General features: G+C 40.4%; 1 protein-coding gene across 1 annotated transcript in view; it reads right to left on the bottom strand.

Moving 5' to 3' along the window:
• Window positions 1–20,845, bottom strand: part of PCNX2 (pecanex 2) — a 123,195-nt gene that overhangs the window by 32,510 nt on the left and 69,840 nt on the right. The window contains exons 22-23 of the mRNA XM_058166267.1: window positions 18,804–18,912; window positions 17,733–17,862 (exon numbers count right to left, since the gene is read on the bottom strand). Coding sequence (XP_058022250.1) covers window positions 17,733–17,862; window positions 18,804–18,912 — 239 coding nt within the window. The remainder of the gene's footprint in view (window positions 1–17,732; window positions 17,863–18,803; window positions 18,913–20,845) is intronic.

Raw genomic sequence — 20,845 nt, 5'->3', positions numbered from 1 at the left:
TAGCATTACCTAAATGGTATATATTATTTTTTATTTATTTTTTATTTTTTTGCATTTATATCCCGCCCTTCTCTGAAGACTCAGGGCGGCTTACACTATGTCAAGCAATAGTCTTCATCCATTTGTATACTATATACAAAGTCAACTTATTGCCCCCCCCCCAACAATCTGGGTCCTCATTTTACCTACCTTATAAAGGATGGAAGGCTGAGTCAACCTTGGGCCTGGTGGGCATGCCCATTTGAAAAACATGGGCAAATAAATCAGGAAGTGATGAAGTGACGAAGAATTTCATTAATCATTTAAGAAGCCTGCCATCAAAGCAGTTGCAAAAATAGATTTAGTAGCAATATAAGGGGGGGGGGAAAGAACTTGGTAGATGAAAGCAGAAGCTGAAAACAGACTGAGAAAAAAAATAATGCCTAAGAAGCAGGAAAGCAGGACTCCAGTTATATTATCAATAGACTGTCCTAATGACAAATAGCAGGAATAGCCATTTGGCTACTTTAAAGGACAGCCTGTGATTAGTGTTATTGTTTTATATTTTTGGTCTTTAGGTCAATAAAATATATTGATATAAGTATAAAGCCCTCAAACGTTTGGAAAAAGTGATTTTGGTGGGAGGAGGGAAACCAGTGCAACCAGTGGTGGGATTCAGCCAATTCACACCACTTCGGGAGAACCGGTTGTTAACTTTCTGAGCAGTTTGGCAAACAGGTTGTTGGAAGAAATTATTAGGGCAGAGAACCAGTTGTTAAATTACTTGAATCCCACCACTGAGTGCAACTATAATTTATCGGGAAGTAAAGTGTGTCTAGCAAGTTCAATAACAATTCTGGATACTTGGATCTAAGGAACTGATTCAAATAACTGTCAGCCCTGCAAGATAAACCAAACTGAGAAACCAATTCCATATATAAATCAGGACTACTTTCATTGCAACAGCATGACTGTAACTTTGTTGCTTGTATCCTTATGATTTATATTAATATTGTTTCCTAGTATGATCTGATTGCTTATTAGTACCCTATGACTATCATTAAGTCATATCATTATCCTTATGATTCTTGACAAATGTATCTTGTCTTTTTATGTACACTGAGAGCATATGCACTAAAGACAAATTCCTTGTTTGTCCAATCACACTTGGCCAATAAAGAATTCTATTCTATTCTATTCTATTCTATTCTATTCTATTCTATTCTATTCTATTCTATTCTATTCTATTCTATTCTATCTTGTTCCATTCCATTCTATCCTATCCAACAGTAATAGAATTTTGAGAGACTAAATGTGCTTCCACCCCTCCTCACTTTATCTTTAACACCTGAGGTGTTTTCTCAAGTTAATTTCTTGCTGTGGGCTTAAACCACTCTTATCTGACCCTTGCTTTGGTACAGGTTCCATTTCCTGTTATTCAAGATCACTTCCTATGCCCTCTACAATGACAGATTAACTCATGAATCTACTATTCAACAATTACCTTTCCCTGCAGTTTGGCTTAGTTTGCCTTCTAAAACATCAGTACCCTTCTGATTGTAATAGTTTCATAGCGGGGAGTTCTTTAATAGTGCTCTGTGGAATTTCATGTACCCATAATGAATAAGATCCAGGATTTCTACCAACCATGGCACAAGAATTCTTCATTCATCTTTTGCTTGCTATGTTTCATCTAAAAAAATGTGACCTGAAAATAGCATCTTCCCCAGGAGGGAAGATGGGGAGAAGACCCTAGGCTGTAGTATCAAATCATGGGATCCTCTAGATCAGTGGTTCTCAACCTTTATAGTGCTGCGACCCTTTTAATACAATTCCCCACGATGTGGTGACCCCAACCGTAATATTATTTTCGTTCATAGGCCTAAGTAACTGTACATTTGCTAATGTTATAAATCGTAATCATAATGTAAATATCTGATATACAGGATGTATTTGCATTGTTAGAAACTGAACATAGCCAAAGCTTTATTTTTAATCAATATGTAATTATATTTTGTGCAAAATATATTTCTGCTTATAATTAAATTACAAATAAATGAAATTTTATCTTTATGGCTTGCATTTATTTACTTTTCTGTTGGGTATTCACCATATTCATGTTGTATACTGATGTGAAAATTTGAAAAGCATGGCGGAGCATGGACAACAATCTAACTTCAAATTTACACCTCAATCATTGTTTATCTTTCAGTATCTCTTTCGTTCTTTGTCTTTTTAATTGACCACTTGGTCCCCTGAAGGATCAAAGGTTCAAAGGATGAGATACTTCTCAGAGACTCTGATCACACAAATACATTTCCAGAGAAAGGATGTGGGGAGACCAGGCTCTGATCGTACATTTTGAGAGATGCCAGATATTTTCAGAAGAGATCTCAATAACAACAATCCAGAATGTTAGTCCATTTGGCATATTTGTGTTACAAAAGGCATAATATATATGTCAATGTTACATGAAGCAGATATTTGCAGTATGCAGTTACAAAAGGCATAATGTGTGTGTGTGTGTATATATGTGTGTGTGTGTGTGTGTGTGTGTGTGTGTGTGCGTGTGTGTGTGTGTGTGTGTTTTCTGAGGTTTTCGCGGGTGTTTGTATGTAGGTCTTTGGTTATTCAGGTTTTCTCCCGCGTAAAATTGGAAGTGTCTTGGCAACGTTTCGACGAAGTCTCATTCGTTATCTTCAGGCTTCAGCTTCGTGCTTCTGGGAGCAATGTGTGATCGCAGCTGTTTCTTCCTTTTTATTGCTAGTGGGGGTTTGAACTGATTGGGTGGGAGCTTGGCTGTGTTCTGATTGGATGGGGTTTTTTTGTGCTCTGATTGGGTGGGGTGTGTGTCCTGTTTGGGTGGGGGCTTGTTTGTGCTCAGATTAGTCTGAGTTGCAGGGGGATTTGAGCTGGTGAGCTGCATTGCTGTTGTTTGGCTTCGTGTTTGTGTTCATGCTACATCTTCATAGTGGGTGTCAGTCTGCTGCACGTATGGATTGGAGGGGTTTGAAATGGCTAATATTGCAGCTGCAGTCTGGCTTCTGGTCCTTGGTTGTGCTTCATCATCCGTGTGGGTTTGTGTCTGCTTTCTGGGTGGATGTGTGGTGGTGACATCCTGTATGGACCTCGTGAGTGTGAGTCTGGTGTCATTCCTCATGTTAGGGACTCGTTTGTCAATAAGGGCGGGTTTCCAAATGGCTGGTAGGCGGAAGGTGTCATCTCGTTTGTTCATGCTGTGTGGACGTTTTTCTATCTCAATGGCTTCTCTGATTATTCTATTGTTAAAGTGTTCATTTTTGACGATAGTTCTGGTTTTTTTAAAGTCAATATCATGTCCTGTGGCTTTAAGGTGTTGGACCAGGGAAGAAGCTGGTTCCTCTTTTTTGACTGAGTTCTTGTGTTCTTTTTTGGGGTTTTAAATGTATTTTAAATTTGGGGCAAATTTAATAAGTTTTTTAGCTATTGTTTTATTTGTATTGTGTGTTTTGATTGTTGTTTTTATATGGCTGTTCACCGCCCTGAGTCCTTTGGGAGAAGGGCGGTATACAAATTAAAATATTATTATTATTATTATTATTATTATTATTATTATTATTATTATTATTATTATTATTATTATTATTATTATTATTATTCAATGCATGCACTTATTCTTCTGTTGGTTTGTCCGATGTATGTGGTGGGGCAGGCGGTGCATGGGATTTCATATACTCCTTGATTTTCTAACTCAATTTTGTCTTTGGGGGTTCTTAGGGTGGTGGATATTTTTAGGGAATTTTTTGGGTTTTTAGGGTGGTGGATAACCAAAAAATATCCACCATCCTAAGAAACCCCAAAGACAAAATTGAGTTAGAAAATCAAGGACTATATGAAATCCCATGTACCGTCTGCCCCACCATATATGTCAGACAAACCAACAGAAGAATAAGTGCACTCATTGAAGAACACAAGAACTCAGTCAAAAAAGAGGAACCAACTTTTTCCCTGGTCCAATACCTTAAAGCCACAGGACATGATATTGACTTTAAAAAGACCAGAACTACCCCCAAAACTGAACACTTTAACAACAGAATAACCAGAGAAGCCATTGAGATAGAAAGACGCCCACACAGCATGAACAAACGAGATGATACCTCCCGCCTACCAGCCATTTGGAAACCTGCCCTTATTGACAAACGTGTCCCTAACACGAGGAATGACACCAGACCCACACTCACGAGGTCCACACAGGATGTCACCACCACATCCACCCAGAAAGCACACCCAAACCCACACTGATCAGGAAGCACGACCAAGGACCAGAAGCCAGACCGCAGCTGCAACATTAGCCACTTCAAACCCTCCAATCCATACATGCAGCAGACTGACACCCACTACGAAGATGTACGACCACGAACACGAAGCCAAACAGCAGCAGTGCAGCTCACCAGCTCAAATCCCCTGCAGCACAGATTAGACTGAGCACAACCAAGCCCCACCAACACAGGACACACCCCAGCCAATCAGAGCACAGAAAACCCCATCCAATCAGAGCACAGCCAAGCTCCCACCCAATCAGTTCAAACCCCGACTAGCAGTTAAAAGGAAGAAACAGCTGCGATCACACATTGCCCCCAGAAGCACGAAGCTGAAGCCTGAAGATGACGAATGAGACTTCGTCGAAACGTCGCCAAGACACTTCCAATTTTACACGGGAGAAAACCCGAACAACCAAAGACCTATATACAAACACCCGTGAAAACCTCAGAAAACAAATATTGCAGCTGCAGTCTGGCTTCTGGTCCTTGATCGTGCTTCATCATCCGTGTGGGTTTGAGTCTGCTTTCTGGGTGGATGTGTGGTGGTGACATCCTGTATGGACCTCGTGAGTGTGAGTCTGGTGTCATTCCTCATGTTAGGGACTCGTTTGTCAATAAGGGCAGGTTTCCAAATGGCTGGTAGGCGGAAGGTGTCATCTCATTTGTTCATGCTGTGTGGGCGTTTTTCTATCTCAATGGCTTCTCTGATTATTCTGTTGTTAAAGTGTTCAGTCTTGATGATAGTTCTGGTCTTTTTAAAGTCAATATCATGTCCTGTGGCTTTAAGGTGTTGGACCAGGGAAGAAGTTGGTTCCTCTTTTTTGACTGAGTTCTTGTGTTCTTTTTTGGGGTTTTAAATGTATTTTAAATTTGGGCCAAATTTAATAAGTTTTTTAGCTATTGTTTTATTTGTATTGTGTATTTGATTGTTGTTTTTATATGGCTGTTCACCGCCCTGAGTCCTTTGGGAGAAGGGCGGTATACAAATTAAAATATTATTATTATTATTATTATTATTATTATTATTATTATTATTATTATTATTATTATTATTATTATTATTATTATTGTTCAATGCATGCACTTATTCTTCTGTTGGTTTGTCCGATGTATGTGGTGGGGCAGGTGGTGCATGGGATTTCATATACTCCTTGATTTTCTAACTCAATTTTGTCTTTGGGGTTTCTTAGGATGGTGGATATTTTTAGGATATTTTTAGGATTTTTAGGATGGTGGATAACCAAAAAATATCCACCATCCTAAGAAACCCCAAAGACAAAATTGAGTTAGAAAATCAAGGAGTATATGAAATCCCATGCACCGCCTGCCCCACCACATATGTCAGACAAACCAACAGAAGAATAAGTGCACGCATTGAAGAACACAAGAACTCAGTCAAAAAAGAGGAACCAACTTCTTCCCTGGTCCAACACCTTAAAGCCACAGGACATGATATTGACTTTAAAAAGACCAGAACTATCGCCAAAACTGAACACTTTAACAACAGAATAATCAGAGAAGCCATTGAGATAGAAAAACGCCCACACAGCATGAACAAACGAGATGATACCTCCCGCCTACCAGCCATTTGGAAACCTGCCCTTATTGACAAACGTGTCCCTAACACGAGGAATGACACCAGACCCACACTCACGAGGTCCACACAGGATGTCACCACCACACATCCACCCAGAAAGCACACCCAAACCCACACTGATCAGGAAGCACGACCAAGGACCAGAAGCCAGACCGCAGCTGCAACATTAGCCACTTCAAACCCCTCCAATCCATACATGCAGCAGACTGACACCCACTACGAAGATGTAGCACGACCACGAACACGAAGCCAAACAGCAGCAGTGCAGCTCACCAGCTCAAATCCTGCAGCACAGATTAGACTGAGCACAACCAAGCCCCACCAACACAGGACACACCCCAGCCAATCAGAGCACAGAAAACCCCATCCAATCAGAGCACAGCCAAGCTCCCACCCAATCAGTTCAAACCCCACTAGCAGTTAAAAGGAAGAAACAGCTGCGATCACACATTGCTCCCAGAAGCACGGTTGAAGCCTGAAGATGACGAATGAGACTTCGTCGAAACGTCGCCAAGACACTTCCAATTTTACGGGAGAAAACCGAACAACCAAAGACCTATATACAAACACCGTGAAAACCTCAGAAAACAAATATTGCACCTCTACGGGAGGAAATCCACCATCTGACCAGGACCTATGAAAACTAGAAGTCCAAAGAGCTTCCATTTTATGTGACCTCGCATTCCTCTGAAACTGCCGCGATGAAAATTTAATCCCCAAATGCTTCCAATTGAAATTCCACTCCAACTCTGCAGCCACCAAACGCATCCTAAAAAGAACAGAATTGGCCTTAATCAGAAATGAACTTCACACAAAAAGATTCCTCCTAGATCAAATCAACAAAGATCTCCTCACACTTCACCTCAAACTCAGCAACAAGATGCACCCGGCACTTTGGGACAAATCCAAACAACTTGCCGTCTGGAGCCGAAACACAGACCACCCTCAAGACAGACACGCACACCAACAAACTCCGAAGACTACAAGAACGCCAGAAACAAACCCCTCCACCCTCACAGCAACACATGAAACAAACAGTGCATAACATCTCAGATAGGATCCTCACCAAAGCTGAAACCGATGTCCTTTCCAAAGTTCAACTTTGCAGTCACTCCCAAATACATCCCCACTGAGACCATTATATGCGGAGTTGAAACCAGCCTGACCAAAATCAACCCCGATGGCGCTAACAAAATCAGACTCGAAATCACCAACATCCTCTGCAGCAGCAAGCCACCCAAAAGCAACTTACCCAAGAGGAACAGACAGCACTACTTAACCTGAAAAAGATACCAGCATAATAATCCTACCAGCAGACAAGGGCAACGCCACGGTGGTTATGAACACATCTGACTACCAAACCAAATTAACCAACCTACTCCAAGACCCTGCATACAAGCCCCTAAAACAGACCCCACCACCTACCTAGAAAAACCACTAGATCCAAAATAAAAGCCTCCCCATCAGCGAAGAAATCCAACAAAGAATCATTCCCAGAGAAATCATCCAGATGCCCTAAGCTCTACGGCCTCCCAAGATACACAAAGAAGGAACCCCACTCAGACCCATAGTCAGCTCCATAGGCTCACCTCTACAAAACCTAGCCAAATTTCTCGCCAAACAACTACAGCCCTATGCAGAATCCATCGCCTCACATGTAAAAACTCATTCCAGTTCATAGAGATCATAAAGAAACAAAACTTACAGCCCAGCGACCTACTCGTGAGCTTTGATGTCATATCCTCTTCACCCAAGTGCCAATCAAAGAAGCCTTGACAGCTATCCAAAACAAATATAACCCCCAAGCACATACTAGATCTGACCAACCACTGCCTATCCAACACATACTTCATCTATAACGGACAAAAATACAAACAAATAGAAGGCGCACCCATGGGATCACCCTCTCACCTGTCATTGCCAACCTCTACATGGAACACTTTGAAACCCAAGCACTAGAAAAATCTGATCACAAACCCAAACTCTGGCTCAGATCGTGACGACACCTTCATAATCTGGCCACACGGAAAGAAAAACTTGAAAACTTCCTCACACACCTCAATAGCCTACACCCCAAAATACAGTTCACCATGGAAACAGAAGTTAACAACCAACTTCCTTCCTAGATGTCTTAGTCTACAAGAAACCCAATGGCTCCCTAGGACACACCATCTACCAGAAGAAAACACACACAAACCGCTATCTGCATGCACTCTCACACCACCACCCAGCACAGATCAACTCCGTAGCCAAGACACTCATCTCTAGAACAAAATGCTTAGCTGACGAACAACACCTAAAACCGAACTACACACTCTCACAAACGTACTAACATCCAATGGATTCCAGAGAAATAAGATTACCAAACTAATCCAAAAGAACCCCCACTAAAACCCAAGACAGAGAGCAAGAAAATGGCACAGCCCTCCTCCCATATATAAAAGGCACCACAGACAGAATCAGCAAGATCCTCCACAAACATAACATCAAGACAGCATTCTGCACAAACCAAAAATATCCACCATCCTAAGAAACCCCAAAGACAAAATTGAGTTAGAAAATCAAGGACTATATGAAATCCCATGCACCGCCTGCCCCACCACATACATTGGACAAACCAACAGAAGAATAAGTGCACGCATTGAAGAACACAAGAACTCATTCAAAAGAGGAACCAACTTCTTCCCTGGTCCAACACTTTAAAGTCACAGGACACGATATTGACTTTAAAAGACCAGAACTATCGCCAAAACTGAACACTTTAACAACAGAATAATCAGAGAAGCCATTGAGATAGAAAACGCCCACACAGCATGAACAAACGAGATGATACCTCCGCCTACCAGCCATTTGGAAACCTGCCCTTATTGACAAGCGTGTCCCTAACACGAGGAATGACACCAGACCCACACTCACGAGGTCCACACAGGATGTCACCACCACATCCACCCAGAAAGCACCCAAACCCACACTGATCAGGAAGCACGACCAAGGACCAGAAGCCAGACCGCAGCTGCAACATTAGCCACTTCAAACCCCTCCAATCCATACATGCAGCAGACTGACACCCACTACGAAGATGTAGCACGACCACGAACACGAAGCCAAACAGCAGCAGTGCAGCTCACCAGCTCAAATCCCCCTGCAGCACAGATTAGACTGAGCACAACCAAGCCCCCACCAACACAGGACACACCCCAGCCAATCAGAGCACAGAAAAACCCCCATCCAATCAGAGCACAGCCAAGCTCCCACCCAATCAGTTCAAACCCCCACTAGCAGTTAAAAGGAAGAAACAGCTGCGATCACACATTGCTCCCAGAAGCACGAAGCTGAAGCCTGAAGATGACGAATGAGACTTCGTCGAAACGTCGCCAAGACACTTCCAATTTTACACGGGAGAAAACCCGAACAACCAAAGACCTATATATATATATATATATATATATATATATATACATATACATATATACATATATATACATACATGCAAGAAGCAATAAACAAGTTTCTACTAATTCTATTATTTCAGTATATCTAATATTTGCAAGAAACAATTAGCAAGTTTCTACTAATTCTATTATTTCACTAATCCCTTCAGTATGTCTGTTTTTTGTTCCACTGACTTAACTCTGAGAAAGACCCAGCTCACTTTAGGTTTCCCAGCATTGCAACTCCTTTGCAGTTTGCGCCTACACTTTCCTCAAGCAATGCTGTGATTTGGTTTCTACAAAGTTAGATATCAAGAATCGCAAACTGCAATCCTTCTATCCTCTTCACCCCAATCTGCAAGACACACAGCCTCCCGCCTCTCCACCTCCATCCTCCGTGTAATTTACGCATCACTTTATTTGCTTTAAATACCCAGAAAGACAGAGTCGGTGATGGGCTTCAAGAAAAAACACACACCAGGCTTTGCAGCGGCTGCTATCGAGCCATTCCTTCGCCCCCGCTTTGGAAAGGAACCCAAAGTTAAGTAGCATGTGTGTGTCGCGTAGAGAACTCCTTATTCCGACGGGGGGAGGGGAAGCAAAGGCAGAACGGCGATTGGCTATGGTAGCCGAGAATGGTCTGGACAAGAAGCTTGTGGTGTCTAATTTGCGGCTGCGTCTTCTGGCCAAGTAAGGAAGGTAAAGGAGGAACGAACCGAGACTGGAAAATGGGCATTTTTTTTTTCCGCAGCCCTTAGGAGCAGGCAGTGAGGGCCTCTGGAAAAGTTCAGCGGTCTTTCTCTGGCCGAAAGTGGCGGCAACGTTACCTCTCCCTCACCTTTTAAACGGCGCGCTCGATTGCTACACTTGATCATGAATGGAAGGGGGGGTAGGTCCTTAGGTGGCTTGACAGAACTTGCTAGTTGAAAGTTCTGCTGGTTAAACATAATGTTGTCATCCTAATCAAAAAACAAAAAAAACCCATATTTCTGATGGTCTTAGGCGACCCCTGGCAAATTGTCATTCAACCCCCAACAGGGTCGCAACCCACAGGTTGAGAACCGCTGCTCTAGATTTTTCTTGGAATGTCCTTGATGAAGAATAAGGGGAATCCACAAGCAGGGAGTAAGATATAAACTAATCTTGGAGTGGGTCTTTCTTGTTTTTTGATATAAAGACTATTTGGGAATTGTCTGATACTGTAATAGTATGCGGGAATGAACTTAGAAGACAGGAGGAAGAGCTGTACAGAAAAAGAAGAGGTGTGTGAAGCCATCTCAGAATAGACCATCCCTAGTTTTATGGAAAGCAAAAATAAAGAAGGGATGAAAAAAATATGCAAGATTCTGTTACTGTAACCTTACAATAAATATAGCGTTAGTATTCATGGTTTCTGCTTCTTGTATGGATTGCATCTAGATTGCAATCTAGATCAGGGGTCTCCAACCTTGGCAACTTTAAGACTTGTGGACTTCAACTCCCAGAATTCCTCAGCCAGCAAAGCTGATGCCTCAAATGATGTCCACAAATCTTAAAGTTGCCAAGGTTGGAGACCCCTGATTTAGATAACAGGATTGATCAACAGGTTTGAAATGCTCAAACAGCTTATGTCTCAGCAAGCATCTGACCTGCCCAGATATACCATATTTTTTGGAGTATAAGATGCACCTTTCCCCCCCCAAAAAAAGAGGGTGAAAATCTGGGTGCGTCTTATACTCCAAATGTAGCCCCACCTAGCTTCTCAAACGGAGGTTTCAGAGGCTGAAAGAAGCTTCAGAAAAAAAGCCCCCAAACAGAGTTCCAGAGGCTTTTTTTCTGAAGTTCTGTTTTGGAGGCTTTCAGAGGCAGAATTTTTTTTTTTTCTGAAATGGAGTTTCAGGGCAGAAATAAAACCCAAAAAGAGCAAGACACAGAGCTCACAACCAAGGAACTTGTTGCTAAAATTCACCTCTGGGAACAGCTGATTGGGGGTATTCCAGGAGGCCAATTCACCTGCCAATCAGCTTTTTTCTTATTTTCCTCCCCAAAAACTAAGGTGCGTCTTATACTCTGAAAAATATGGTACTACACACAGAGATCTAAATAACAACAATCCAACACTCTATTTCCTGACTTATGTAAAACTTTTTAAACATTGCCAAACATTTACAGCATTTATGGAAAGCTCAGGAGGTTTTTTTAAGGAGCCAAATATTCTGTGATCTGGGAGATCCAGTCTACCTGTCCAGTCTAGAGCAGAGTGGACAACCAATGGACATCATGAAGCTCCACAGCACCCATATGAGACTTCCATTTTTTTTTGTTCTGAGGTAAGGTTAAGCTTAAAATTGGTTTTTAAACCTTGCAGAAAGCTTAAGGCACCCATTACAAGTCTTTTAATGCCATTTTTTCTTTTTGAGGGGAGTATTCAAGGGCAAAACAAACCACGTTTTGTTCCTGTCTCATTTCTAAACCCCCTAAAAAATGGTCTTGTATTTTCAACTTTGCTAACTTTGGTGATGTCATCATTTCACCAGTGTGCTCCTGTGACAATCCCTTCAAAACAGTACAGGAGAAAAGAGAGTCCTTGGACTTAAAAAAGATTGCCCATCTCTGTTTAACAACAAGAATGGCATCCTTTAAAAAAAACTATACTGTAAATTTTCCTCCTGAACTGTTTTTCTCACTGACTGCCTCCACAAAAGTGGTTAAATATATATATATATATAAAATATATATATAAAATCTCATTCAAGAAAGTAAAAAAGAGCCACGTAAGATAGTGCAGATTGTCAAACTTGATTTCATTGAGGTCCACATTAGGGTTGTGTTTGACCTTGGGGGGCCAAGTGGGCATGAGTAAGGTAGGCATGGCCAGCTTGACATTACTCATGTCGGGGGCACCACTGGTGGCCCAAATGCTCTGCCAGTAAAAACCCAGAGATAGGGAGGGCTATGGCCCTCCTGAGCTCCATTTTCACTGACAGAGGGTTGCAGGAGGCCGTCACAGCCGAAATCAGAGCTCAGAAGGACTCCTTCGTGCAGCCCTCCCAAGCTCCTCCTTTTGCTGGCAGATGCACCATAGGGCGGTTCTTCGCTGTTTCCAGAGTGGCCCCATGGACCAGATCTAAGCACCTCAGGGGCCAGATTCAGCCCATGGGCCTTGAGTTTGACATCCCTGCTCTAGTGTAGTGCAAAGCTACTTGAGATACTTCCAGCGTTGCTTGTTTCACACACCCTTGAAAATACATCGGCTCAAGTATTTAGACTGATGTTCCTCTTCAAACAGTTACATGAGGTATTCAATAAACACTCAAAATTACTATTATTTTAAGAGAGATTGATTGCCTAAGTGCTTGATTTTACAATTTAATTTACGCTACACTCAATGGATATAGATATTTTGAGCCTACAAATCAAGAATCAGTTATCAGTCAATCATTGGGGAATCTGGAAATTATAATTCCATCAAAATCCCAGCTAGGGATTTAAACATCATGGATAATATTTATCATGTAATGTTGAGAGTTCACACATAATAATTGAAAGTTTATAAATAAAGTTGCAATGTGTAATATTCAGGGCAGGGTTACAGACATGCTCACTGTGGAGATCTCTAATCAGCCATGCCCTCTTTCAATAAACTGCATTCTACTTCCCTTTAACCTTATATTTTTGCACTAGTGTAACTTTACATTTTTGGGACACAATGGCTCAGGGGCTAGGACGTTGAGCTTGCTGATCGAAAGGTCGGCAGCTTGGCGGTTTGAATCCCTAGTGCTGCTATGTAAGGGGGTGAGCTCCCGTTACTTGTCCCAGCTTCTGCCAACCTAGCAGTTTTGAAAGCATGTAAAAATGCAAGTAGAAAAAATAGGGACGACCTTTGGTGGGAAGGGAACAGCGTTCCGTGCGCCTTTGGTGTTGAGTCATGCCGGCCACATGAGCACGGAGACGTCTTCGAACAACACTGGCTCTTCGGCTTTGAAACAGAGATGAGCACCGCCCCCTAGAGTCGGCAACGACTAGCACGTATGTGCGAGGGGAACTTTTACCTTTACTAACTTTACATTTACACAGCCTGTCATCATTCCAAGGGCAATGACCATACTTGTGCTTTTCTACATCAATAGTGGTTCCCTCAAATTTGTTTTCCATTTTCTCTCATGCATGAATTGCATTGTTTTAGTTACACCAAGATCAGCACCTGAGGAATGAGTTCACCACACAGAATTTAAAAGTTGATTTTAGGCTTGCAAAGTAAGTCAGATTTAAAACTAGAACATGAAGCTCTTTTCTATCCTATCCAAATATACAAGTTCTTTCTTTAAAGTTCTTTTGATATTCGCACACATAAAGATAACTCCATTGCCTAAAACTATGTAAGCCAAACTTTTGTTATTGTTCATACTACATTGCTCCTCAGGGACAAACAATGCAGAAAAATAGATTCCTGTTTCTATTTCAGTTTTCAGTATTTGGGGAAATCAAAGTGCCTGCAGCTCCTTAGGAGTAAAGAAGATACAGAGAGAAAAGGCGCTGGAGATTAGATATATCATGGTCCTAACTAGATTTGATTCTTTCCTTCCTTTATCAGGTGGGTCAACGACACATGGGTGACAATTTTTTAAATTGGAGCAGACAGCAATTCAAAACCAGTAAATTATTCTCATAAACTATGATTAACATTGTGACTACATGTGGGTATACACCACTGAAATCATTACAGGAAAGGAATGTATTCCACCAGGAATGTCTTTTGAACAAATCCTTTGAAGTGAAGGCTGTCAGCCAATTAAAGAAATCGAAATTAATTGTATGAATTTGGATTGATTAATCAATTCCATCTGCACGCAGAAAGCATTCTCTCTGGCTTTAGAGGATGGAAGCATCTGTCAAAATGTGAGGCAGGAGAAGGAATGTCTCTTCTAAAATGGCACTTTGCCACAGTGAGTTTTTGTATCAATATTTGTTAAGATTGTTTAAAAAAAAATAAATCTTATGCTTGTTTAATGGGACCAAAACATGTTATGAATTTATACAGTAAATTATTGAAGTAAACATTGTAGCCAGTTAAAAATTAGTAATATGCGTGCAAAACCACAACTAGTGTTTCAAATGGCCCAACAGACCTGGCTCTTTGCTCAGGCCTTTGGCAAGAATGATTGAAGCCCCTGTTTCTTCTTCCTTTTCTGTGTTCCATCTGGTTTTATCTCTGCCACCTTTGTTCCTTTTTTTTTTTTGGCATTTTTTTCTTGTTTTTAATGCTTTTAACGATTTGTAAACTGTCCAGAGTCACTAGGAGTTGGGCGGCATATAAATTTAATAAATAATAATAATTCATTTATTTCATTAATCTTGCACAACTATTTTATTTATTAAATTTATTTGCTGCCCCGCTTGTGTCAAAACCACACTGGGCAGCTTTTTAATATATTGTTAGCTATAATTTTTTTTATCACCTCATGAATCATAAACAGTGAACCTAAGGGAAAAAAATTAAAGCTCATCTGACATTATTTTGAACACATTTCTGTGATTTCACTGAAAGTATATTATGGTTTCCGACAGTAGACAAACAGTGACAAGGAATGTTTGGCAAACGGAACATATCTTTGTGGTTATGAATTCTAGCAGCAATATATTAGAAAGGCTACTGAAGCATTTAGATGCACTATGTAGGATATGAATTATGAATGTTGTTGCATATGAAATGTACTTAAAATGAATGTGGCTTCTCAAATTATGTTCCTAGGGCATCTTCTCAGCCTTCTTCCAACTTCAATGTTTTGCAACCCTATATATAGAGAATATATAAAATATAGAAGGCTACTCATGATCTATTCAGGCTAGACTATTGTAATGTATCCTATGCAGTGCTGCTTCTAAAGATGATTTTGAATCTTCTGAATTCAGTTGTCTGACTTTTGAAGGATTAGACTCTTGACTCAACTCAAACTCAATTATTACTTCAACGTCTTTCTTTATTCAGCTTATTGCACTCATCAACAAGGAAGCCTCTTCCTTGTCCAAAAGGAGAGGAGAGGAGGGGAGAGGAGAGGAGAGGAGAGGTCTTACAGAATGGATGGGCTGGAGAGAAAAGTTGGAGAGTGTAATTAGGGGTGTACAGCAGTTGTTGGTTCCTGGCTAGGAAATGTAATGGTATGTGGGGATGACCTTGGGAGATAGGAGGAAGATCTGCATCCTAGATGATAATCTGATAAACAAAGAAGGAAGGGTACTTTCAGAGATGCAAGATTCTATTAATGTAACCTTACAATAAAGACAGATGTAGAAGTTCGGATTGTGCTTCTTGTCTGGAGTACCTTGCTTGACCCAACATCAATCTTGCAAGTCTAAAAGTATCCTTCCCTTCCTCTCATCTCTCCCAAGATCATTCCCACATACCATTACAAGAAGGGAAAAGAAAGATCCAGGAGATGGCTTCCCTGGAAGAAGGGAAATGAAGACCCAAAGGGATGAGAACCCCACCCCAAGCCTAAGAATGAGGAGAAAGGAAAACCCAGCTGGCAAACTCAACACCCCAGAGGGGAAGGAAGGGGTCAGTCGTCAGTGGAAAAACTCCGATCTTTGGAGAATGACTGAGCAGAAGACCATGGGAAATGTTCTTCCCCCAATGCAGAAGCAGTAGGTGTTTGGCTAAGCAGTTCCAGAAGGTGATCAAGCCACATTAAGTGTATTACAGTACATCCCAGTACATTCCTTTCTTTTTACTCTCTTTCTTGTCAAACCCAGAAATTGGGGGGTTGGGGAGATAGAGGAAAAGGGGAAAGGAATCAGGATTCATATCTTGGAGGGAGTCTTAGGAGGAAACCTGACACCAGTATTGTATACCTGTTGCACCTGTTGTAAATAAAGGTAAAGGTAAAGGTTCCCCTCGCACATACGTGCTAGTCGTTGCCGACTCTAGGGGGCGGTGCTCATCTCCGTTTCAAAGCCGAAGAGCCAGCGCTGTCCGAAGACGTCTCCGTGCTCATGTGGCCGGCATGACTCAACACCAAAGGCGCACGGAACGCTGTTCCCTTCCCACCAAAGGTCGTCCCTATTTTTTCTACTTGCATTTTTACATGCTTTCAAAACTACTAGGTTGGCAGAAGCTGGGACAAGTAACGGGAGCTCACCCCCTTACATAGCAGCACTAGGGATTCAAACCGCCAAGCTGCCGACCTTTCGATCAGCAAGCTCAACGTCCTAGCCCCTGAGCCACCGCATCCCTGCAGTATATAATGTCACTGTATAGTAAAAAGCATAGTAACCTCCCTAGTCTTGTTTTTCTGTTGCTCTTCCAAAACAATAAACCTCTAGTTCAAAAAAAAGAACCCTGTTATGTTGTGACAACCATGTCTGTTGGAACATGAACATTAACTAGCTAATAACCTCTATAACTGTCTGGTTTGGTTTTGCAACCCAACAAGATAGACAGAGACTTCAGAGGATAATTAAAACTGCAGAAAAAACAATTGCTACCAATCTGCCTTCCATTGAGGGCCTCTATACTGCACCGGTCAAAAAGAGGGCTGTGAAAATATTTACAGACCCCTCACATCCTGGACATAAATTGTTTCAACTTCTACCCTCAAAACGACACCACGGGGCACTGCACACCAGAACAACTAGACACAAGAACAGTTTCTTCCCAAATGCCATCACTCTGCTAAACAAATAATTCCCTCAATACTGTCAAACTATTTACTAAATCTGCACTACTATTAATCTTATCATTCCCATCACCCATCTTTTTCCACTTATGACTGTAACTTTGTTGCTTGTATTCTTAACGATTTATACTGATATTGATTGTTTCCTGATTGCTTATTTGTACCCTATGACTATCATTAAATGTTGTAAGTGTTGTACCTCGGTGAAGGTATCTTTTCTTTTATGTACACTGAGAGCTTATGCACTAAGACAAATTCCTTGTGTGTCCAATTACCCTTGACCAATAAAAAAATCTATGCTATTCTATTCTATTCTATTCTATTCTATTCTATTCTATTCTATTCTATTCTACTCTACTCTACTCTATTCTACTCTATTCTATTCTAACATACGATAATCCCTACTAATTTCAAATGCCCCCAAGGCCAGAATGCTTTTATTTTCACCTGTAGCTGTTGAATCAATAACTATTGACATTCAGGGTAGTCATAGCTCGAAAACTGCTCCCTCCCCATAGAGTTTTGCTGCCTTTTGCAACAGAGAAATGTGAAGTGACAACTCTATTCTGAGTGTTTAAATATATAACTTTTTTTTTAAATAGCTAACATTCCATCAAAAACCATTAGTGAAATGCATCATGAACAATCGCAAAAGGAGTAAAGTTATCCCCACAGTCTACAGAAAGCTCTAGTATATTGGAACTACATTTCATTTAAACCCCACATTTTGAATAAAAAAGAAAATACATTTATAATACTTTTATCTTACTTGTAATTTCTTTCCCAGAACTTGACTGGTCTGGCGTATGATGTGAGAAAAATGACACTCCCTAGAAATGGACTCAAGGGAGTAGAAAAGATTGCAGTGGCCAGAGTCTGACAGAAAAGCATTGCAGAGTCTGAAAACTTTAAGTTAAGGTAGCATAAGTAGTAAATTCACTGGATTTTACAATGTCCTTTAGGTGCCTCCTGATTTACTTAGTTTCCTTCACAAAAGATAGGTGCAGAAAAGTAATGTGTAAGAGCCAAAGAAGAACTGTGATTAGTTAGAATTTGATGTAATGAAAATATTGAAGCTACAACACAATGAACTCATAATTCATGCTAATTTGGGACAGAAAGTACATATAAGTGCAAGAGGAGGGAAAATGCACAGGAAACAAATGGAAAAGATTAGTGGAAGGCAGCAAAACTCTCGGAGAAGTCCATATCAAATAATGAAATGAGCAACTAATGTAAATATTACAGATTTCTCTGCCTCTAGTAAATTGAACATTTATCCTTGAAGTTAATTAATACTGCTATCTTATCTCAGGTTTTTCTTAGAAATAGTGCTTTTAAATGCAAACATATACAAATATTCCCCTGAAATGAAAGGGAAAAAGGCTTGCAAATTCCTGATAAAGAAAAAAATAAATACAATGTAATCTGCCAGAGTATTGGAACCTTTAAAATGCATCTTCCCTATCATTTAGGAAGTATTTCATCTAGTATGTAAATATGGAACCTTAAGAGGGGGGGGAAAGATGTTTCTCAACTTGGCAGAAAATTGTTTATACAATTTGTAAACTTATCAGGGATGTACTGTCCTTTTTTCTAATTACATATACAACTGCCCAACAAATAATGAAACACATTTCTCATTTCCTATCTTACCTTACTTTTATCTATTCAATAAGACAAATTTCATTTTCCCAAGTATTGTACATAGTTAATTCTCTTGGAATGAGAATTCCTTTATAAAAAAAGGAAAAAAACAAACAAAACAATGGTGGTCTGTATAAATTACTCACAGGCTGAATACAGAACAAAACAGCAAACAGCTTTCTTAAAAGGATATGAGGTATTGCAAAGAGCTGAGCAAACACATGGAAAGATGAGCCCCAGGCAATTTGCCAAGGAGCAATATAAGTCATTATGAACTGTAATTTCTGTAGTAGATCCCACAGCTGAAAAACGAAAGAGAGAGAGAAAAAATGATGATAGCATCCATAAAGTCTATTTTTAAAAAACCCACTAAGCACTTGGGTTTCTGTATTTACTACAAGTGTGCAAAGATTCTTCCTAACACAGTTATATTTGGAAGTTAAGATTTAATGCAATCGTCAAAATGCAATCGTCAAAATGGAATTCTTTTTATAATCCGAGGACAAGAGTCAGAATAATCTCATGAAATGTGTCCGCTACAAAAAACAGAATGCTTTACATTATCTCATTTAAAAAACAGGATTTTCTGTTTTAAAAAGTTATCTTCCGTAACCCATACAATCCCAAATTGGGTGGGGTGAGAGCATAAACCGTGATAAATTCTGGGTCAAAAAAATGTATAAGGATGTTCAACTCCATTTTATTAGCACATTCCATGCCTCGCTGTCCTAAAAGGAAATTCATTGTTGGGAAAAGAAATAAGGCCAGGCTGCATCCCTCCTGCTTTCCCTAAGATCTGATATTGATTGAAGGTAGTCCTTGACTTATAATCATTCATTTAGTGACCTTTTAAAGTTACAAGGGCACTGAAAAAAAGTGACTTACAACCAGTCCTTGCATTTACAGCCAATGCAGCATCCCCACAGGTAGGTGATCAAAATTTGAGTACTTGGCAACTGACATGTATTTACAACAGCATCCCGGGGTCATACAATCCCCATTTGTGACTTTCCCAGTCACCTTCAGCAAACAAAGTCAATGGGGGAAGCCAGATTTACTTAGCAATTGAGCGAGTCACTTAGCTTGCAGTGATTTGGATAACAATTGTGACCAAGAAGGTTAAAAAATTGGGTGCAACTCACTTAACAACCACCTTGCCTGGCAACAGAAATTCGGATCTCAATTTTGGTCGTAAGTCAAGGACTACCACTAGCATAAAGGCACTTGTACATGTAAAGGTAAAGGTTCGCCTCACACATACATGCTAGACTCTAAGGGGCGGTGGTCATCTCCGTTTCAAAGCCGAAGAGCCAGCGCTGTCCGAAGACATCTCCGTAGTCATGTGGCTGGCATGACTAAATGCCAAAGGCGCACGGAATGCTGTTACCTTCCCACCAAAGGTGATCCCTATTTTTCTACTTGCATTTTTTATATGCTTTCAAACTGCTAGGTTGGCAGAAGCTGGGACAAGTAACGGGAGCTCACCCCGTTAAGCAGCACTAGGGATTCAAACCGCTGAACTGCCAACCGTTCGATCGACAAGCTCAGCGTCTTACCCACTGAGCCACCGCATCCCTCTTGTACACATACATATACATAATTACATGTACACAAAGAGAACTATGGTAAGAGTGGTCTGTGAATAAGGCCATATCTCTGTTATGTACTAAATGCCAAAAAGTATTTCTACAAATGAGAAATAGCATCTATTCTCTTTCCTTCCATAAAACAATTTTTTTTTACAATTTCTTTTCACCAAAGGCAGGAAGAGAAAAGGAATTATAACCTTAGCCAGGCCTTTTCAACAAAATTTGCAGCTAGACAAATTATATGAATCTTGAATATTAGTAAACATTATGTGAACCTGCTCAATTTACAGAACACCTATCTACACAACATTTCTGTGTCACCACAATGCTTTGGGGTTTCTTTTTAATGCAGAATTCATAGCTCCAAGTTTCACATAACTATCGGACGTCATTCAGATTCCACTATTGAGATTGAGTCATTAAAAGAAAGCATAGCCAAATAAGAGAAAATATTTGTCAATGTGTAGTGCAGTATAATTTCAATTTATCTCCCTAATGTGCCTTACTCATGTATATGCTCAGTGGTCTTTCTGCATCTTTATAGAGAAAATTGGTAGAGCTTTGGGGATTAGCAAATAGCTGACACTGAAGATTCCTCTTTGCATTATAGCTCGTTTTTATAATTCTAATTCATAAACATCCCAAG

The sequence above is a fragment of the Ahaetulla prasina genome, chromosome 1, assembly GCF_028640845.1.
Source record: "Ahaetulla prasina isolate Xishuangbanna chromosome 1, ASM2864084v1, whole genome shotgun sequence".
In the NCBI taxonomy this organism is placed as follows: Eukaryota; Metazoa; Chordata; class Lepidosauria; order Squamata; family Colubridae; genus Ahaetulla; species Ahaetulla prasina.
The sequence above is the reverse complement of the archived record's forward strand: the minus strand, read 5'-3'. Positions and strand labels throughout refer to the sequence as shown.